The 21,874-nt window shown below is 43.9% G+C and overlaps 1 protein-coding gene across 2 annotated transcripts in view; it reads left to right on the forward strand.

Moving 5' to 3' along the window:
- Positions 1 to 1,663: 1,663 nt before the first annotated feature.
- L2HGDH (L-2-hydroxyglutarate dehydrogenase) overlaps positions 1,664 to 21,874 on the forward strand; it is a 69,708-nt gene continuing 49,497 nt past the window's right edge. Inside the window, exons 1-2 of one of the 2 annotated variants that reach the window (XM_068097330.2) lie at positions 1,692 to 1,869; positions 14,214 to 14,249. In XM_068097330.2, the coding sequence (XP_067953431.1) occupies positions 1,799 to 1,869; positions 14,214 to 14,249 (107 nt within the window). In that variant the 5' untranslated portion in view covers positions 1,692 to 1,798. Of the gene's footprint in view, positions 1,870 to 14,213; positions 14,250 to 21,874 lie in introns of both variants that reach the window. The other variant, XM_068097331.2, reaches the window with a different exon arrangement.

Here is a 21,874-nt window from a genome sequence, read left to right on the forward strand (position 1 = left end):
GAACATTTATTGCAAAATGAGTTTCTTGTGACCTTCGAGTTAAAAATACGTTTAAGGACGCTGGATGGAGGATGGAGTGCAGGAGAGTTTAGGGAATGTAGAAAAAAGGCACTATAGGAGATGGATATTTTTTTTGGGATGAATTGATTTGGTGAGCAAGTCGAAAGCAGCCTTTTAAAGAAGAAGAAGAAAAAGGTGTTATAAAATATGACGGAATACATAACTTGAGGGGAAAGTGTAAACATTGAAGGTTAATGAGTGAAAACTATCTGGGGAAATGGGGGAGAAACACGTGGTCGAAGAACGAACGAACGAATAAGAATGAATAAACGAATGAGAACAGAGAAGGAAATTTTTTTTTTTTTTTTTTTTTTTTTTTTAGTTGAGATTTACACAAGGAAGTAGGCTATGGGTGAAAAGCCTGGGAATACAGAGAACGAAAGTTATTGGATCACAAACGACGGACCGCTGAGAGAAAAACAAAGCCTCAAGGTTGTACAGTGCACACTGTACAAGGCCTCAAGACACGACACGGCAAACAGACGATCAATTTATGAAAGATAAACACCGAGAAACAACCAAAGTTGCACACAATAACTTCACACACCGAAAGATAAATACAGTTTCGACAAAATACAATTGTGAACAGACTTAACTTCGAAAAACGTGGAGACCGTGTGGAGCTTCGAAAATCCCTCCCACCGTCTCCGAGATCTCGCGAGATCCTAGAGAACATTCCTCCAACCCAGGCAGCACTGAAGCAGCACATCAAGCGCACTTGCTACCAGGCCAACTGTTGGAACCAGGCATTGGTCATGGATCCAGAGATGCCAGACCCACCTGACTGGGGCTGGACAAAGGAGACAACTGGGTGGCAGCCTCTTTGGACCACGCTCCCTGAAGCATCAAAGTCGTGCCATGAATTGATCCACTGTCGCTGCAAGAAAGGATGCACTGGACGCTGCATGTGTGCCAAAGCTGCACTCAAGTGCACTGCACTGTGCTTCTGTTCTGGAGACTGTTAGATTTTGATCATTACCAATTTTCATCATTGCACTTGATTTAATGTAAGCTTTTGTGGACATACTTGGTTAACTACAATTATTTTTTTCAGAGGTTATTGCATCATTCCTTGCAGTGTAAACACTTTTTTTCATCATTTCTGGTCTTTGGGTGTTCTGTACCTATCCCTGTACCTGAAAAAATAAAGTTTTAAAAGTTCAAATGAACTTTTTCCAATAGCAGTTCCAACTGCAGTATCATAAAAATAGATATTTAACGTAATTTGACCTTGACCGTGACCTAAATGCATGTCCTTGAGTTCTGGCGATCTCAAAATTATCACCAAATGAATGGGCATCCCCAATTTAGTTGGAAATGACACCTATAAGCGCGTTTGAACATTAGACCCGGTGGACTGGCGGCCATATTGGATTTGACCTCTCACGGTCCTCAGAGGTCATATCTGACTTCCCTCCACATCTGAAAATAAACCTTATGGTATGCACTAACTGTTAAAAATTTCATGCTTTTCTCATAAAATGCACAATTTTTGTGTTTATCTGCTGTACTAGTACTGGTGCTCGGGTAGGAGTAACAAGCAAGCATCAACAACAATAACAACACCAACAATCGAAACAACAATAACAACACCAACAATCGAAACATGGGCGGAGACGGAGAGTGTCTTTCAGCGATCGTCACCGTGGGAAGTGCGCACCGACCGCTCGATCCCGGCGCCGGCGCTAGAGATCCCAGTGCTCGTCCTGCATACCTAAACACAGTCCCGGGAGTCACGATGTGGGTCCGAGCTGTGACCACGCTCCGTTGTGGTGTGCATTTTCGCTGCACGCGCTGGCAAAGTCAAAGGTTCGATCTCTTCACTGAAGCTTTGAATGTGTATCGTTTGTTGTTATCTCCGTATGCGGGTTTCAGAAGGTGGAAATACCGAATCTTAGTGTCCACCACCGTGTGTTTGTGTGTACATGAGTGTGCAGTGAGCGTGCTAATTGCTGTTGCTCGTTGCTATCTCCACACGTGGGTGGGTTTCAGGTGATGGAACGGTAAACAACCAGGTCGCAAGGTGTGTGTGTGTGTGTGTGTGCGGTGTGTGTGCGTGCGCGCAGTGTATGTTTGTGTGTGTGTGTGTGCGGTGTGTGTGTGTGTGTGTGTGTGTGTGTGTGCGCACGCGCGCAGTGTATGTTTGTGTGTGTGTGTGTGTGTGTGTGTGTGTGTGTGTGTGTGCGCGCGCGCGCGCAGTGTATGTTTGTGTGTGTGTGTGCGCAGTGTATGTGTGTGTGTGTGTATGTATGCGTGGGTGTGTTTGTGTGTGTGTGTGTGTGTGTGTGTGTGTGTGTATATGTGTGTGCAGTGTATGTGTGTGTGTGTGTGTGTGTGTGTGTGTGTGTGTGTAGTGTATGTTTGTGTGTGTGTGCAGTGTATGTTCGTGTGTGTGTGTGTGTATGTATGTGTGCAGTGTATGTTTTTGTGTGTGTGTATGTGGGTGTGTTTATATATGTGTGTGTGTGTGTGTGTATATGAGTGTTTTTTGTGTCGTGTGTGTGTCTGTGTGCATCTGTATATAAGTGTGTGTGTATGTGTGTGTTTATATGAGTGGGTGTGTATGTAATATTCTTTGTGTCTAATATGTCAAAAAAAAAAATACGAATTCCCCCACCCTCCCCCCCCCCCCCCATCCCCTCCTTTAAGGCTAATGCTATGCCCTTTCTATACTAGTGCTCCCCCATTTGTGTGTGTGTTTTCATTTCATGCCATATTATACGTATTACATGTGCAAAGGAAGGTGAAGATGATGTAATCGGATATTGGGAAGAAAATAACCTGGGAAAACAGAAAGTAGGGAATTTGTGATAAAGATGGTTAAGAGAAGGAAGATGAGGTTGAGAGGAAATACAAGGGGGATATTTTGTGAATAACAGGGAAGGGAGTGGGGAGGGGGTGGGGGGAATCAAACTTCTATAAATTGCGCAAGTAGTTTGTTAGATGATTGTGTTTAGCAATACAAGTACAATAGGACAAACACCTATTTTAATACTGACAACATTGTTTCATCTACTGTTCTCAGAGGATTTTATCTTGTAAGCTGAAACTTTCAGGAATTGATTCCGACATCCTGATATTGTGCCTGCACAAGATTCCATCACGTTTTGGAAAAAGAATTTTTTTTCGTCCATCGTGACATTTTCTCCCTTTAGAGAGTGCCAGATGGCAAATTTTCAAAAAGTCCGAGAAGCATGCCTAATGCGAGAAAATGTCAAAAGATGAAAGTTGCAGAAAATGGTCGATTTACTCACTATGGAACTCTGGTCAGAGTAAGAACTACAGTGCCTTCAGAAAGTATTCACACCGCTTGACTTTTTCACATTTTGTTGTGTTACAGCTTGAATTTGAAATGGATTAAATTGAGATTTTTTTTCGTCACTGATCTACAAATAATACCCCATAATGTCAAAGTGGATTTTTTTTATAGAAATGTTGACAAAATTTTTTTTTTTTTAAAGCTGAAGTGTCGAGTCAATAAGTGTTCAACACCTTTAGTATGACACTCAAAATTGAGCTCAGGTGCATCCAATTTCCTTGAATAATCCTTGAGATATCTCTACAACGTGAATGGAGTCCAGCTGTGGCCAATTCATTTGATTGGACATTATTTTGAAATAAACACACCTTTCTCTATAAGGTCCCCCAGTTGACAGTGCATGTCAGAGCAGAAACTCGACCATGAAGTCCAAGGAACTGTCCATATAACTTCGAAATAGAATTGTGAGGAGGCAGAGATCTGGATAAGGGTATAATACAACTTCTAGAGTGTTGAAAGTTCCCAAGAGCACAGTGAACTCAATCATTAGGAAATGGAAAGAATATGGAACTACCCAGACTCTTCCTAAGAGCTGGCCATCCGACCAAACTGAGCAACCGGACAAGAAGGACCTTGGTCAGAAAGGTGACCAAGTACCCAATGACCACTCTGGTAGAACTAGAGTTCCATGGTTGAAATGGGAGAACCTGCTGGAAGGATAATAGTCTCTGCAGCACTTCATAAATCTCGGCTTTATGGGAGAGTGACCAGATGTAAGCCACTCCTGAGAGAAAGGCACATGACAGCATGCCTGGAGTTTGCAAAAATGCATGTGAAAGACTCTGAGAGCATGAGGCAAAAGATTCTGTGGTCTCATGAGATGAAACATTGAACTTTTTGGACTGAATGCAAAGCGCTACGTCTGGTGGAAGCCGAGCACAGTTCATCACCAATCTAACGCCATTCCTACCATGAAGCATGGTGGTAACAGCATCATGCTATGGGGATGCTTTTCAGCGGCAGGGACTGGGAGACTTGTAAGGATAGAGGGAAGAATGAATGGAGCCAAATACAGGCAAATACTTGTGAAGAACCAGCTTCACGAGCTTCAAGAACCAGCTTCAGACCTTCGACTGTGGCAAAGATTTATGTTCCAACAGGCCAATGATCCCAAGCATATAGTCATAGCAACACTGGAATGGGTTTATAACAAGAATGTGAAAGCCCTTGAGAGGCCCAGCCAAAGCCTAAGCTTGAATCACATTGATAATTTGTGGTAATACTTGAAGATTGATGTTCACCGACGCTCCCCATCCAACTTTACATGGCTTAAGCAAATCTGCAAGGAAAATGGGAGAAACTCTCCAAATACAATGTGCAAAGCTGATACAAATATATCCAAGAAGACTTGAAGCTGTAATCGCTGCCAAAGGCATTTCTACGAAGTATTGCCTTGGGGTTGAATATTTATGTAAATTAGATATTTATGTATTTCATTTTTTATTATTTTGTCCCTTGGATGGACGTTAAACTGGGCGTCCCGTCTGCCAGCAATACTTGGTGGGCATTAAATATCCCACGGTGTCCTTCACAAAGAGTAGGTGAGTAATCACCGACACCATGTCCAAATTACGAGGCAACTGGTCTGCCCTTCCTACAGATTCCATGACACCAGGTTACACTGCTGGCTATCTCAGGATGTATTTGGCATCTGAGCAGCAGGTTCTGCATGGTAAACAAATTGACCAGGTGGTTTACCTGCCTCATGTGAAAGGCCTTCATATACTAAAGGGCCACTATCATGCCAGTGAGGCTTGTTTGGATGACATATGTATGTATGTATGTTCAGTTCTGGTATACAGAGTGATGTTAAGAAGTGATCACTATATTTAAAGTGGATGACATATGTATGTATGTTCAGTTCTGGTATACAGAGTGATGTTAAGAAGTGATCACTATATTTAAAGTGGATGACATATGTATGTATGTTCAGTTCTGGTATACAGAGTGATGTTAAGAAGTGATCACTATATTTGAAGTGGATGACATATGTATGTATGTTCAGTTCTGGTATACAGAGTGATGTTAAGAAGTGATCACTATATTTGAAGTGGATGACATATGTATGTATGTTCAGTTCTGGTATACAGAGTGATGTTAAGAAGTGATCACTATATTTAAAGTGCTTGGTTATGTTTATTTATGACTAGGTAAGGGATCTTGGAAAAATATAAACAATTATGATTATAGGTGAAGTGTGAGAAATATTTTAACACAGGAAATTAAGTTTTGATCCACTCATTTGTCACACCTCCACTCCCCCTTTCTCTCACCTGTGTAAGCAACTTCCCCAATCTGTTCAGTCTCATTCTTCCCTCCAGGGCTTTAAGACTGCTGTTCACCACTACATCAGGTCATACTCATGATTTCTTCCATCTTCCACCCCATCCATACTCGTGATTTCTTCCACCCCAAATAGCCACATTCCCAAGCACTCCCTTTTTCCAGGTTATTTTGATTTTTTTTCTCCATCTCCCTCACCTATTTTCGTTTGTTTGTTGTCGATTGGTTTGTTCTTTTTCTATTTCATCCCTGCTCCCCCCTTCTCTCCTTGCTGTGTTACAGCTTATTCACCCCCATGTGGCCTCCCCCTCCCCTCCCCTTGATATCGCTTTCACTCTGACTTCTACTCTGCTGTTTATATTGTTGCGGATATGGGATTTGGCCTCCATCCATATCCGCTTGTAAATATTCCCCTATTTCCCCAATACCCCCCAACTATCCCCAATCCCCCATTCCCTAGTCCCATTGCCTGTAAATAACACTCTGTAGAACCGAACTTCCCCTTCTTCCCCCATTAAATGTCGTGCCCAGGTCCACCGCATCTCACGTAGACAACTTTAGGACCTCTTGCTAGTTATTCTTAGTCTATGTCAGTTAAGGACTCGTTTCCATTAATTCTGACTCTTCGTTGCACCAGAATGTGATTGTATGGCACCAGTAGTGAGTTTAGGACCTCCCCATACCTCCTCCCATCTTCCCCATGAAACAACAACCACAACAACTACAACTACAACTACAACAACAACTACAACAACAACTACAACAACAGAGGGGCGCGGCGCGGCGCGGGGAGTGTGCGTCCTCACTCCGGCTCGGTTAGCCGCCATTGCCCATGCGCTCCATGGGGTTACCACGAAGGGGCTGGCTGTCAGCTCCTCGTCAGGGGCGGAGCCCGGTAACCCCCCGCAGCCAGTGAGAAGCGGCGGGCCGATTCCATCTGGGGCGGAGCTAACGAGCCGAGGGCGTGTCACTCCCCGCCGGATATGCGCAGCGACTTACCGGATGTGAGATCAGATGCGCCCCGAGCTTGAAGAAGAGACAAGTCGCGACCTCCGAGCGCTGAGCGACCTCCCCGCATCTACTGGACCGGACCGGGTCGATTCTGTCCCTGAGCCAAGGTGCACCTTGAGCCATCGGAGACCTGCCCCTCCTTGCCAACAATCCCCGTGTGAGTCAGTTTTGTCCCGTTTATCTGTGGTCTGTCGGGAATAAGATAAGTGTGTCTAAGTGCCTATCTTTCTATGCTGTCCCTCTCATTCCTGTAATCTGACCTTCCGCAATATTATAACCTCCTCCGGAGGTCTTGAGAACTGAACCCTTGGTGTCGTGTCATTTTAACCCAGCCGTTGTGTCCTTTTCCTCAATTGATTTAGCGTAGCGCGACTCGGCCAACGTTCGAGTAAAATCGGGTAAACGTGCAGACGCGGTCATACCAAACCGCTCGGTAAACCAACATCCACAACCGCGTCTGTAACAATATTGTGGCAGCCCCTTTCCATTTTATTACATTCCATTCTGCTCTAGTTGTTCCATGAGCCTCGACCATGTATTATACCAAAAAAGGTAATGTGCTGCTTGTAACTACATAATATACTAGCCGAAACCCGTGGAACATCCATGGAAGGGAGGATGTGGTGTATGGATAGAGTGTACCATTATGGATGGCATAGGGGATTTGCTTGTCCGAGTAAGAGTTAGGAAGAAAGATGAGAATGAAGAGTGCGTATATGAACAACGATCGCCGACACCGGCACAAATGCATGCTCTGGATTGTCCACTCAGTGGACGGCTTGCTTCGCCTTCGCCTGTCCAATCAGCGGACGGTTTGCTTCGCCTTCGCCTGTCCAATCAGCGGACGGCTTGCTTCGCCTTCGCCCAGCAGACGCCAATACGATGGCGTCGTAAGATGGCGTCGTATCAGCAGTTAATCGGATGCTTTTGGGCCCCAACGTCGGCTAATTCAGATTTTTCGAGTATGGTTGTATGTGATAAACAAAGAGCGCGGTTCGTAGATCGTAAATCCATTAGTGCCGTGGGCATCGGGTCACCGGGTGCGGCGTAAAAGGGATAACAAAGTCGAGTCTTTACGCTATTATTATATAGATGTGCATAGCTCTCAATGTCCTTCAGAGTTAAGGTTTCACCTTCTTTGCCTGTTCTGGTTTACATTGAGCCTGCAACCCGCATGGCTGCCTTGTTTTTGTGCCTGCATTTCAGTGGGAGGGAATATTCCATATTTTGGTGTTTTCTTTTCTTGCACATGATGTCTAGTTGCTTTTTGCATCGAGTCTTTGTTGTTGAGCTTTGAGGTCACATGTTTTTGTGAAAGATTTGTCCACCTTTCATGATTGCAACTCGGCCTGTAAATGCACAGGCAAATGTGTGTCAGGTTTCATCTGCATTTCTAATTATTGTGCAGAGATACATGGCACAGTATCCATTATTTGTTGCCACTCAATATTCTGATCTCATTTATAGACTGTGGCCACATATCTAGTGCTTTGTGTGTATTGTACAGTGGAATCTACTGAATGTTTATCCCTCACTCCACTCTAACAATAGCAAGCAGCGTCTGGCACAGGAGCGTGAAAAGTATGTTCCAGAATGGCCGGCCTCTATAACAACCTTGTTTTTGTTCTTCTTTGTGATTTTACAGTGATTGTTGTTTTCGTTGTCATGCCAACAGAATAATCTGAAAAGCAGGTTGTGTAAACTATTGTACAGCACTGTATTTGTTTTGTCAGTTCCTCTTTTTGTTCATCCTAGTTTCTAAGTGCATCTTTTAGTTTTTCAAGGTTTTTCAAACGCCATGTGTTTGTGAAAATAGTTTGGCAAGAACCAGAAATCTTAGCGGAAAATATTCTGTCCCTGGGGGGAAAACCACCCAAACGTGTTCCTGCATAATGCATATACTCTCATTTCTTAGCTCGCAATCAGCAAAATACTTTCGTAAAATATGATCTGACGCTTGTAAGCAGTCATTACCAAATTAATAATGAGTAAGAAATAGTACATTTCTAAAGAGCAAATTTTCAATCAAAAGCATACGCTGTATTATGGAGTGTGAATGTTAAGAACTTTTTGTACAATGCACTGTCCTCTTTTGAACTTCTCTGCTCAATTGCCCAGCTGGATTTTTGCTGAAGGGTGGAATGTACTTTTTATGGCGAGATGATTGACATAGTTTGGCTTTCAATCTCCCACTTCTTTCTTGAAATTCCTTGTAGTGTTTGTTTGCTTTATACCATGTACCCCTTCCCTCACCCCCCCCCCCCCCCAACCCCCCTCCACACCGACCTCTCCCTTCCACAGATCTACCGACGTCCCTGTTCTCTACTGTTGTTGTGCTTGTGTGCTTTCCTCTCTCCCCCCACTCTTGTCTCCCACTCCCTTTATTTATTGCATGTTTTATGGGTCCGTGCATGTTTTCATGTGTAATGTGTTAGCTCTTACATGAGCCTTGATTCTGTATACAAAAAAAAAAAAATTGTTTTGGAAACTACTCTTGTTTTGGAAACCTCACCACCACGTTATTCAAAACACCTCACCACCAAGTAATTCAAAACACCTCACCACCAAGTAATTTAAAACACCTCACAGCCATCAAACATGCAATAAAAACACCTCACAGCCATAAAACACGTAATAAAAACACCTCACAGCCATAAAACACGTAATAAAAACACCTCACAGCCATAAAACACGTAATAAAAACACCTCACAGCCATAAAACACGTAATGAAAACACCTCAGACATAAAACGTAATAAAAACACCTCACCACGAAATTAAAAACACCTCACAGCCAGCAAACACGTAATAAAAACACCTCACAGCCATAAAACACGTAATAAAAATACCTCACAGCCATAAAACACGTAATAAAAATACCTCACAGCCATAAAACACGTAATAAAAACACCTCACAGCCATAAAACACGTAATAAAAATACCTCACCACCACAAAATTAAAAACACCTCACAGCCATAAACCACGTAATAAAAACACCTCACAGCCATAAAACACGTAATAAAAACACCTCACAGCCATAAAACACGTAATGAAAACACCTCAGACATAAAACACGTAATAAAAACACCTCACCACGAAATTAAAAACACCTCACAGCCAGCAAACACGTAATAAAAACACCTCACAGCCATAAAACACGTAATAAAAATACCTCACAGCCATAAAACACGAAATAAAAATACCTCACAGCCATAAAACACGTAATGAAAACACCTCACAGGCATAAAACACGTAATAAAAACACCTCACAGCCATAAAACACGTAATAAAAATACCTCACCACCACGAAATTAAAAACACCTCAGCCATAAACCACGTAATAAAAACACCTCACAGCCATAAAACACGTAATAAAAATACCTCACCACCACAAAATTAAAAACACCTCACAGCCATAAACCACGTAATAAAAACACCTCACAGCCATAAAACACGTAATAAAAACACCTCACAGCCATAAAACACGTAATGAAAACACCTCAGACATAAAACACGTAATAAAAACACCTCACCACGAAATTAAAAACACCTCACAGCCATAAAACACGTAATAAAAATACCTCACAGCCATAAAACACGTAATAAAAACACCTCACGACCATAAAACACGTAATAAAAACACCTCACAGCCATAAAACACGTAATAAAAACACCTCACAGCCATAAAACACGTAATAAAAACACCTCACAGCCATAAAACACGTAATAAAAACACCTCACAGCCATAAAACACGTAATAAAAACACCTCACAGCCATAAAACACGTAATAAAAACACCTCACGACCATAAAACGCGTAATAAAAACACCTCGCAGCCATAAAACACGTAATAAAAACACCTCACAGCCATAAAACACATAATAAAAACACCTCACAGCCATAAAACACGTAATAAAAACACGTTACAGCCATAAAACACGTAATAAAAACACCTCACAGCCATAAAACATGTAATAAAAACACCTCACAGCCATAAAACACGTAATAAAAACACCTCACAGCCATAAAACACGTAATAAAAACACCTCACAGCCATAAAACACGTAATAAAAACACCTCACCACCACGAAAATAAAAACACCTCACAGCCATAAAACACGTAATAAAAACACCTCACTACCACGAAAATAAAAACACCTCACAGCCATAAAACACGTAATAAAAACACCTCACAACCACGAAAATAAAAACACCTCACAGCCATAAAACACATAATAAAAACACCTCACAGCCACGAAAATAAAAACACCTCACAGCCATAAAACATGTAATAAAAACACCTCACAGCCATAAAACATGTAATAAAAACACCTCACAACCACGAAAATAAAAACACCTCACAGCCATAAAACACGTAAAAAAAAAAAACCCTCACAGCCACGAAATTAAAAACACCTCACCACCACGTCATTTAAAAACACCTCACCACCACGTCATTTAAAAACACCTCACCACCATGTGATTTAAAAACACCTCACCACCACGTGATTCAAAACCACCACAACGTTATTAAAAACACTTCACAACCACGGAAACAAAAGTTTGAGGGAGTCGTTAAATGACAACACAGACACTGCCCAGATGTGTCGATATATAGATAAATGACTGTACCCGAGTTGCCGTTTTGTCATGGTTTAAACCAATCATAATTCAAACAATTATTTTGCACAAATTTATTTGTAATATACGTGATATCACATTTTATAAACAATTGAAGTTGGGAAGAAAAAATTCCCCCAAAAAAATAACAAAAAAATAAAAAGAAATACCCTTATAGTGTAGCAGCATAGCAAACCTGTTGTGCATTTTGTGATACAAGCACCAAATTTGGCACAAATGTACATTAATATGTTGCGAACATTTTCAGATATTGGGCCACTTGAAATTCCGTAATTTTTTTTTCAAATTTCGTAATTTCAAATTTTTCGGGTGACACCGTCACAATTTCGGTCTTCGAGGCCGGCCGATATAGTGGGGCGGCTTAGCCCAAATATTCAAAAGAATTGTGCATTTTGTGATACAAGCACCAAATTTGGCACAAATGTACATTAATATGTTGCGAACATTGTGTGGTCAGCAATGAAGACGAGAGTCTGAATTACATGTATGCAAAAGACCTTGTGAACCAGTGAAGCAAATACACGGGTAAGCATGAATTAAATCTAGGGCATGATATAATTTCCATGATGTTTACCTCTACACTCAATGGTGGAAGGAGGTAATGTTTTGATCCCAGCTTGTCTGTATGTCTGTTTGTCTGTTAGTCCACAAAATTCCAGACAAAGCTTGTAGTAGTGGTAGTTGTAGTGGTAGTGGTGATAACAGAAATTGTTATATAGAACTGAACTTATATTATTATTATATGCAGAAAATAACTTCATTTCTATATGCCCTGCAGTGGACAGGTTAATTGGTTTATGCACTGAAGGGGTCACCCTGGTGTGCACTGCTGTGTTCTGCCTCACTGAGTTGTTCAGGTATGATGTACTCAGCACAAGCTTCCGGTCGGCCCGGAGGTGGGGTTGCGGGGCCTGTCACGGAACGTCAAAACAAACGGCCTGCCGGGGCCGCCCAAAAGTCGGGCGTGAGGGGCGCGTCCACTAATGGAACGCCTCTCGCTTCCCAGATCGAGGGCCACGTGGTCAGGAGAACCTCGTCCCTTCCGGTCACACTTTGCCTATCGGCCGGCCTCGAAGACCGAAATTGTGACGGTGTCACCCGAAAAATTTGAAATTACGAAATTTGAAAAAATTTGAAAAAAAAAATTACGGAATTTCAAGTGGCCCAATATCTGAAAATGTTCGCAACATATTAATGTACATTTGTGCCAAATTTGGTGCTTGTATCACAAAATGCACAATTCTTTTGAATATTTGGGCTAAGCCGCCCCACTATTAGGACATACCGACGGTAGAGATATGTGCATACCAGAAGTTTGGTACGATTTCACAAAAGTTTGAGAAAGTAGTTCAGTGACAAGACAACACAACACAACACAAGACAGACGCTGCACAGATATATATATATAGATATGTATATATGTATCATATATATATATAAAACTGAAAAACACGGTTCCGTGAAGCCGTTCGTCTGTCGGTCTGTTTGGGAGCCGTCAAGCTTTGATTGTGTCTATTAATACCGCACTGTTTGAACGCCGTGGTTGCTTCCTGTCTATTAATTATGTACGTGTATTAATTACGGATTGTTGGAATATACCTTTCGACCCTTTAGACTGCTGAGATCCCTTAGACCTTTGAAGACCCTTTAAGTCCCCCAAGACCCTTAAGACCACCAATACCCCGAAATACCACAAAGACCCAAATTCCCTTAAAGACTCAAAAGACCCAAAGTACCCAAAATAACCAGAAGACCCCCAAACACTCAAAAGACCCAAAATACCCAAAGACCCAAAAGACAATGAAGACTTCAAAGACCCAAAAGATCCCGAAGATCCAAAATACGCTGAAAACCATGAAAGACCCAAAATACCCCAAATACCCAAAATATCGTGAAGACCCATAAAGACCCAAAAGACCACGAATACCCAAAAGACCCCAAAGATGCAAAAGATGCAAAAGACCCTGAAGACCCAAAATACACTGAAGACCCTTAAAGACCCAAAAGGCCCTGAAGACCCTTTAGACCCATTAAACCCCAAGATCCTGAAGACCCTCAAGATCCTTAAGACCACTTTTACATTTAGGACCCTTTCAGTACTTTAGACACCTTGAGATCCCTTCACCCTTTCAACCATTTAGACACCTTACCCTTCAGACCAATTTATTAGACAGCTTCGACTCTTGACCATTTAGATGTTAGAGCTTTACACCACATAGATCTTTTTTTGATTACAAATAAATTACAAATAAGTAATATCACCAATATCAGAAATAAATTTATACAAAATAAATGTTTGTATTATGATTGGTGTAAATCATGACAATACAGCAACTCAAGTTCAGTCAGGTGATTATCCTCAGTTTGAACAAGCCCGTGCCTCTGTAGCGAGTGTGGTGAGGCGAGCATAGTGAGCTGAGCCACGCTAGTATATGTATATCATCAACAGGATGTTGATTAAGGTATGCGAACCACCATGGAAAGCAAAGAAAATCTGATGTTTCGGGTGTTAACCCTTTGTCAGAGCAAAAAACGTCTTGCTCTGCCGAAGGGTTGACACTAAAAAATCAGCTTCTCCTTGCTTAACACAGCTGTTCGCATGCTTTAATCAATATCTTGTTGATTTAATCTACTAGTACACCCGTTCCCCACAGGAGTGGCAGGAAGGGCCATTCCTCACTGGGATATATAAATTACAGAAGATCTACGGTCGGGCCTCAAGAACATTGGGGGGAGGGGGCGGGTGTTCCTTTACCATGTTTCTTGTAGAGCGCTTGCCAAGTGGCTTAAACGTTCAAGCAAGCACTCCATTCAAAACCATTGATAAGGAACGGCTTCCTTGGCAAGCGCTAGCAAGCTGCTTGGAAACTAACCACACCCCTTGTTTCTTCCCTTTCAGTTTCATGCTAAACAGCAGGGGTGACAGTTTCAAAAGGTAATCAAACATATTTTTGGTTTATCATGTTTTTACCTCTGGTGCTCACTGTGCCCACTGTGCTCCAATGAAAATGGCACGATAAGCTGTTTATACACTGTTGTGAAATCAGAGTTCGAGACCTCGCAGGATATGAGGCTTTATTGCAATTGACCAGGTGTATCTATACATAAAACATGATCATACTATTAGTTCTACAGAATACAAGCAAAGCATCAAAACAGATCTAGAATGAAGCAGGCATTTCAAAACTACTAAACAGCATGAATAATCACTCTTACCTAGCTCTCAACATGTTATAGCAGCAAAATGGCAGTAACTCTCTCACAGCTGGTTACATATGCAAATCAGCCTACCTCAGCAGGAACCGCCCCTGACAGACAGTTATGTATATTCCGCCTGCAACTTGCCTCTCCTTCGTCCGATTCATCACATACACGTTAACACAGAGGAAACACCCCTTGCGTAGGTGGGATATTATAATATTAGTATTAATATTGTTTTGTATTAACATTGATATTATGGTATTATCATTAGCGTTGTTATTAGAAGCGGCTTTGGAAAAACGCCATGATAAAGCTATCTGAACACAGATATACACCTCAACACACAACCCCATTATCGGGGAAAATCCCCTTGGCGGTGAAAACTCTTCAATTATCTTCCCGGTACAAACCACAGAAGCCAAAAAGTACGTGTTTGTATTGGCAGGAACAAATATGTGTGGCAGGCACGTACGTGTTTGTTTCTTGCAAATTATGCCGCGATTGCCAAGTGAGACATAATTAGTGGCTAATGTTCTGCTTTGATGTCAGGAAGTACCATTTCTATATACTAGGGCATGCCCGTACTATATATATATCTAAAATTATATCCCCCCCCCTCTATTTACATGAAATGGTTTGGTCCATTCGCAAAGCCAAAGCGAACGGCTTGCGAGTACGGTGACAATCCCCCCCCCTCTATTTACATGAAATGGTTTGGTCCATTCGCAAAGCCAAAGCGAACGGCTTGCGAGTACGGTGACAATCCCCCCCCTCTATTTACATGAAATGGTTTGGTCCATTCGCAAAGCCAAAGTGAACGGCTTGCGGAGTTTGGTAAATAAATCGCCGTAGCTCGGTAACTACTTCTCCGATTAATATGAAACCTTGAAAAGGCACATCCTCGGGTCCCCAGCAATATACCTGGCAAGTTTCAAGTATATCGGACCCGTGGTTGTCGAGAAACAGCGGTCACAGACAAACGACACACACACATACACACACACATACACACACATACACACAGAGATTACTGGAATTATAGATAGATATCTATATATATAAAGCAGTAAAGTATGTTTGTTTGTTTGTTTGTCCTCTTATAACTCGAGAACTACTCATCGCAGAGCAAAACCAAAGGCATATTCGGAATCAGTACGTCTCAGAGCAACTACAGCACACCTTACAATTTTAAAAACTTTGCGTTTTGAAATTATGACGTCATCAGCGTATTTCGGAACGTTAATTTTTAAACTTCATATCCGGAATCAGTACGTCCCAGAGAAACTTCGTAACGTTAATTTTTCAACTTCATCCGATTGACATGGGACCAACGGCATGTGACAGAGAGTGAAACATTTATTTGACGACAATGACTTCCGACTTCCGGGTTCGGAATGCGGGACCAATGCCATTTGACAGGGAATAAAAAATAAATGCGACATTCAATTGACGACAATGACTTCCGACTTGACTCCCCCCTCCCTCTCCCCTCCCCCCTCCCCCTCCCCTCCCCCCTCCCCTCCCCCCTCGCCCTCCCCTCCCCCCTACCCCCTCCCCTTCTCCCCTCCCCTCCCCCCTCCCCCTCCCCCCTCCCCATCCCCCCCTCTTCTCCCCTCTCCCCCTCCCCCTCCCCCTCTTCTCCCCTCTCCCCCTCCCCCTCTTCTCTCCTCTCCCCCTCCCCCTCTTCTCCCCTCTCCCCCTCCCCCTCTTCTCCCCTCTCCCCCTCCCCCTCTTCTCCCCTCTCCCCCTCCCCCTCCCCCTCCCCCTCTTCTCCCCTCCCCCCCTCTCCTCCCCTCCCCCCCGTTCCCCTCCCCCCCCCTCCCCTCTCCTCCCCCGCCCGGCAATGCCGGGTACTTCTGCTAGTATATATATATATATATATATATATATATATATATATATATATATATATATATATATATATACATACATACATATATATATTGTTATGTTTATGGGGGTAGGTTAGTGAATTCCATAGGAAAGGTAGGATTCAATAGGAAGTAGTATGGACCGTGTGACGTGTAGAAGCAATTTGATGTAATAAGTAGGGAAAATGTAGCTTAAGGTTGTGTTTAAATGTTTAATTGAATGTGCATCATATGGGGGGGGGGGGGGGAGGGGGGAGTGGTGATGCCATGTTAATTAGTAGTAGGGATTAAGGTTAATTTCCCCTGTTTGTAATACCCCTTGTGGCCATTCCTAACATTTATAGCATCAGCCGGCCAAGTATGGCATCACCTGGCCAAGTTATTAAATCACTCAGCCCGCCTAGGAGCGGCGGAGCTAAAATGGATTGATGGGCAGGGGACAGGGCTGGCAGGTCATGCCCCCTATGTGACGCGGCCCGATGACGTGGGCGGGGCGATGGCGAAACAAGCCAGAGAGGAGGGAGGAGCAAGTAGCCCCTCGTTCGGTGCGTTTGGAGGAGCGGGAACGTTTTCTAAAGGGAGCTTGCGAGTCAGAGAACTGAGAGAGGTCGGAGGAGATTGGGTGGAGAGCTTAAAGACAGTTCTCCTGCTTGCCTTGGCACCGAGAGAGAAAGATGGCGGTCTACGCTACTCATCTTGATTAGGGGCGCCCTCAACGTTCGACATTGCCACCATTTTGCCGGGCTTCGCGCCTGTGTGGCTTCGGCTTTCTACAGCTGCTAATTAATTAACCACAGAGTCCATTTGGTCCAGCTGAGCGCCGGGGCGTGACTTTTATTTTCTTTCTTCACCCTGTGTGTGTCTTTGTGTCTGAATGAGAGGATCCTCGACATAGCATTTTTACCTCAGCACTTCTTTTATTCACATTCCGAGCCTTATTTTATTGTGAATAATTATTGTTACATTTTTGTGCATTGTTATTGTTGGGTTTCGGAATAAACCCATGTGTTCGTGAGAATAAACGCTTCGTGGTTCTTCGTTCCCATGCGCGCAACAACCACAATAATTGGAGAATGCCTCGGGCGTTAAAGCTTGGTTCGGCTCATCCGTCCTCGGCTCAGTGGTAACCAGCTACGGACAAGAGAATATATACACATACATATCTCTCTCTATATATATGTATATATATGTATATATATATATATATATATATATATATATATATATATATATATATATATATATATATATACAGTCACGTGAAAAAGTAAGTACATCCCATGTAAAGTTTTCAATTTGTCAACATATTTCAACATACAGCTATTTGAGATTCATTTCAACAATATTGATAGATAAAGGTGATATAATATAACAAATATCATGATACATTTACATTTTGTAGTCCATTATATCATCGAAGGTCACAAGGTCACAATTCGAAGGTCACAAGAAACTCATTTTGCAATAAATGTTCGTTTCCCATAAATCGTACACTTTCAAAAATCCAATCTCACCCCTCCCCTCCAAATCTTCCCCATAACCCCTCCCCTCCAAATCTTCCCCATCACCCCTCCCCTCCAAATCTTCCCCATCACCCATCCCTTTCAAATCTCCCCCCTTGCCCCCTCCCTCCTAAACTACCCCCTCACCCCTCCCCGCCAAGACGCCCCCTCGCCCCTCCCCTCCTAGACTCCTGCCTCACCCCTCCCCTCCAAATCTCCCCCATATCCCATCCCTTTCAAATCCCTCCCCTTGTCCCTTCCCTCCCAAACTCCCCCCTCACCCCTCCCCTTCAAATCTCCCCACCCTCATTGCTTCTCAATTTCCCCCCTCTCACTCCCCCTCCTCAAAGCGTCCTCCCCACTTCTTCCCCCTTCAAACTCTCACCTCCATCTCCCCCAACCTTCTGCCTCGCTCTTCCCCCTCCTCAAATAACACCTCATTGTGGCTCACCCAATCACCATCAAACCTTTTGTCCGCCCCATCCTTCCCTTTCTCCGAGCTATTCTGAAATCTCTGACACACCTTCAACAGCTCTCCCTACCTCTTCCACCTCTTCCACATCTTACCCTACCCCTCTACCCCCTGTTCTGTATCTGATGCTCCCCCTGCCTCTTCATTAACGGTATGGACCTCAAACATCCGGGGCCTTCGTTCAAACTTAACTGATCTCTCCATACAGGTTGCTTCTGTCAAACCAGACGTGATCTGCTTAACAGAAACTTTCCTCCTTTATGATGTCTCTGATTCCATAGTATCTCTCCCGGGCTACTCCCTCCTCCGGTATGATAGACCTGAGCCTCGTCCTGGAGGCGGGGTTGCTATCTTTATCAAAAACTCTCTTCCTCACTCGCCCTGCACTGCACTCTCTCCACCTCACCCCCAGGAATACCTCTGGCTACGGCTTCCCCTTCGCTCCCACCTCTTGTTCATATGTGTGTTGTACCGTCCACCAAACAGTGATGACTCCATCTACATCTCGCTGTCTGATGATATGGACCAACTTCTATCGACTCATCCCAACTCTCTCTTCCTCATATGTGGTGATTTCAACTGTCATCATGCCAGTTGGCTGGGTGTGGGTACCTCTCTCACCAGCCATGGCTCCTCAGCAAAGGACTTCTGCGACTCACTGGGACCAACACAATCTGTCAATTTCCCGACCCGGATCTCAGTCAACGGAACATCTTCTCTTCTGGACTTGGTTATGACTAACTTCCCTGAAAATGTCTGCTGCTCTTCTTCTGCTCCGATCGGATCATCTGATCATGTCCTTGTTAAAGTGGACATCTCTCTGACCATCCTCAGGGAGCCTACTCAGCGTCGACGAGTCTGGCATTTCACTCAGGCCAACTGGCACGGTCTTCAAGCAGCCATCAATCATCTGGACTGGTCTCCCATCTCTACCACCTCTGACATCAACTCATCCTGGGAATTCTTCCAAAGTAAATTGCTCTCTCTCATGCACAGATTTATCCCATCTCGTCTTCAGTTGTCATACCCTTCCTCCCGTCCATGGTACACGGAATCTTGTGGTGAGGCTGTTGCCCAGAAACAACTTGCCTTCGTCTCCTGGAAAGCAAATCCAACGGAAGGAAATCTCATTTCCTTTCACAAAGCCCGAAACAAGTGTGTGTCCACCCTCAGGAGAGCCAGGAAACAATATCTCTCCATTCTCAAGACCGAACTCTCTTATCTGTCTCCCTCTTCCAAATCCTGGTGGCGTCTGGTCAAATCCGTTTCTGGTGTTTGTTCCCCCTCCATCCCCTCCCTTACCTCAAATGGCTACACAGCTGACTCCGCACGTGAAAAAGCTGAATGCCTCAACTCTGTGTTTGCCTCTAAATCTTGTGTCCCAAACCCATCCCTCTCTGTACCCACCATGCCCAGTCGTACCCTGCTGCTCCTGGACTCCGTGTCCTTTCCTCCTGACAAGGTGGAAAAGTTTCTGTCAACCCTCGTCTCTGATTCTGCAACTGGAATCAACCCTAAAATCCTGCTCTGCTGCTCTATCTCACCCTCTCTCTGTTCTCTTCACCCTCTCTTTTGCTCAAGGTCAACTGCCATCTGCTTGGAAATCAGCCAACATCACCGCTTTGCACAAAAAAGGTGCAAAAACAGATCCTAGCAACTACAGACCAATCAGCCTTCTCCCAATTATCAGCAAAGTCATGGAATCCATCATTGCTTCGGATATGAAATCTTTCCTCTTCTCCAATGGCTTGATCTCTGATCATCAATTTGGTTTCAGACCAGGTCACTCTACTCTGGACATGCTGCTTCTGCTGTCTCAACAATGGATGGAGGTCCTCAATGCCAAACAGGAAATTAAAGCTGTCTCCCTCGACATATCACGTGCCTTCGACACGGTCTGGCACCCCGCTCTGCTCACCAAACTCTCCTCCTTTGGTATCCATGGAAATCTCCACGCATGGCTGGCGGACTTCCTCTCTAGTCGTCGTCAACGTGTGGCCCTGAATGGGTTTCTCTCATCTCCTCTTCCTGTTCAGGCTGGAGTTCCCCAAGGCAGTGTTCTGGGCCCCGTGCTTTTTCTGGTCTTCATCAATGATCTCTCTGACTCTCTCGAAAATCCTCTCTATCTCTTTGCTAATGACTCCACTCTCTGCCGCTCCATTCCTCTTCCCTCAGATCGGCAGTCTGCTGCCTCCTCACTCTCTGAAGACCTGGACAAAATCACAGACTGGTCAAACAAGTGGAACATGTCTTTCAATCCTGACAAATCTCACACTCTTACTATGTCTCTCCGAAAAGATCGACTGGACAACCCTCCCATCTACTTTCTCAACAATCCTCTCCAAGAAGTTCTGTCGCTCAAGATTTTGGGTCTCACTATCTGCCATGATCTTTCTTGGGAAAACCACATTTCCAAGCTGGCCTCCAAAGCCAGTCGCCGACTGGGCATCCTCTGTCGTGTGAAGTCCTTCCTCGGCACACCTGAGCTCCTCACCACATACAAGGCTTTCATCCGCAGCTCAATGGAATACTGTTCTCCCCTATGGGCCGGTGCTCCTGCCTCACACCTAGCTCGGCTTCACGCTGTTGAAACCAAAGCTTTCAGAATTATTGGAATCTCCCACGATGAAGCTATCTCTGAGGGCCTTTCACTCACTCACCGCAGGCAGGTAGGTGGTCTTTCTGTCTTCTACCGACTCCTCTCCGGCCTTGCACCCCCAGCTCTCTCTGTGCTCTGTCCCCCAAATATTCCTACAGGTCGCACAAGATCTGCCAGCAACCCTCTGATGGTTAAACTGCCGAAATCTCGGCTCTCTGCTCACCTTCACTCTTTCATTCCTCTTTTCTCCCACCTCTGGAACAAACTCCCTCACTCCCTTCAATCCCACTCCTCCCTCCAGGTCTTTAAAACAGCTGTTCACCACCATCTCTTATCTTCCCCCATCCAAAACCTTGATCTTTTCTACCCCCGCTAATTCACCCCAGATCCACCTTGTTTGAAATTCCAACTTCTTTCCTGGAAGTCTTGGCAGTGTCCATATGTTTTATACCTCTCCCACCGCCCCCTTCCCATGCCCCCCCCCCCCCCCAAAGCCCTCGCCCTCTCTCAGATCTCTCGATGTCTCCATGTCTCTCGGTCCCTGCTCTCAAATGTTGTGTTTGTGTCCTTCCCCCTCTCTCCCCATCTTGTCTACCGCTCCCGATGTTATATGTTTTATGTGTCGGTTTGTCTTTCTGTGTGATTAATGTTCGCTCTTTCACGAGCCTCAATCTTGTATACAAAAAAATAAATAAATAAATAAATAAAAAAATTGTATAATTTAAATAAACATAAATGCAAATTTCGCATGTGGAAAAAGTAAGTACACCCTTGGCTATAAGAGGTGGTATTGCCCCCTTTGGCAGAAACAACCTCAAGTAGGCGTTTCTAATAACTGTCTACCAGTCTCTGACATCGACTGGGAGAAATTTTTGCCCACTCCTCCATGCAGAATTCTTTCAGCTGTGCGATGTT

Source organism: Myxine glutinosa, chromosome 1 (genome assembly GCF_964187855.1).
Source record: "Myxine glutinosa chromosome 1, kmMyxGlut1.1, whole genome shotgun sequence".
Classification (NCBI taxonomy): Eukaryota; Metazoa; Chordata; class Myxini; order Myxiniformes; family Myxinidae; genus Myxine; species Myxine glutinosa.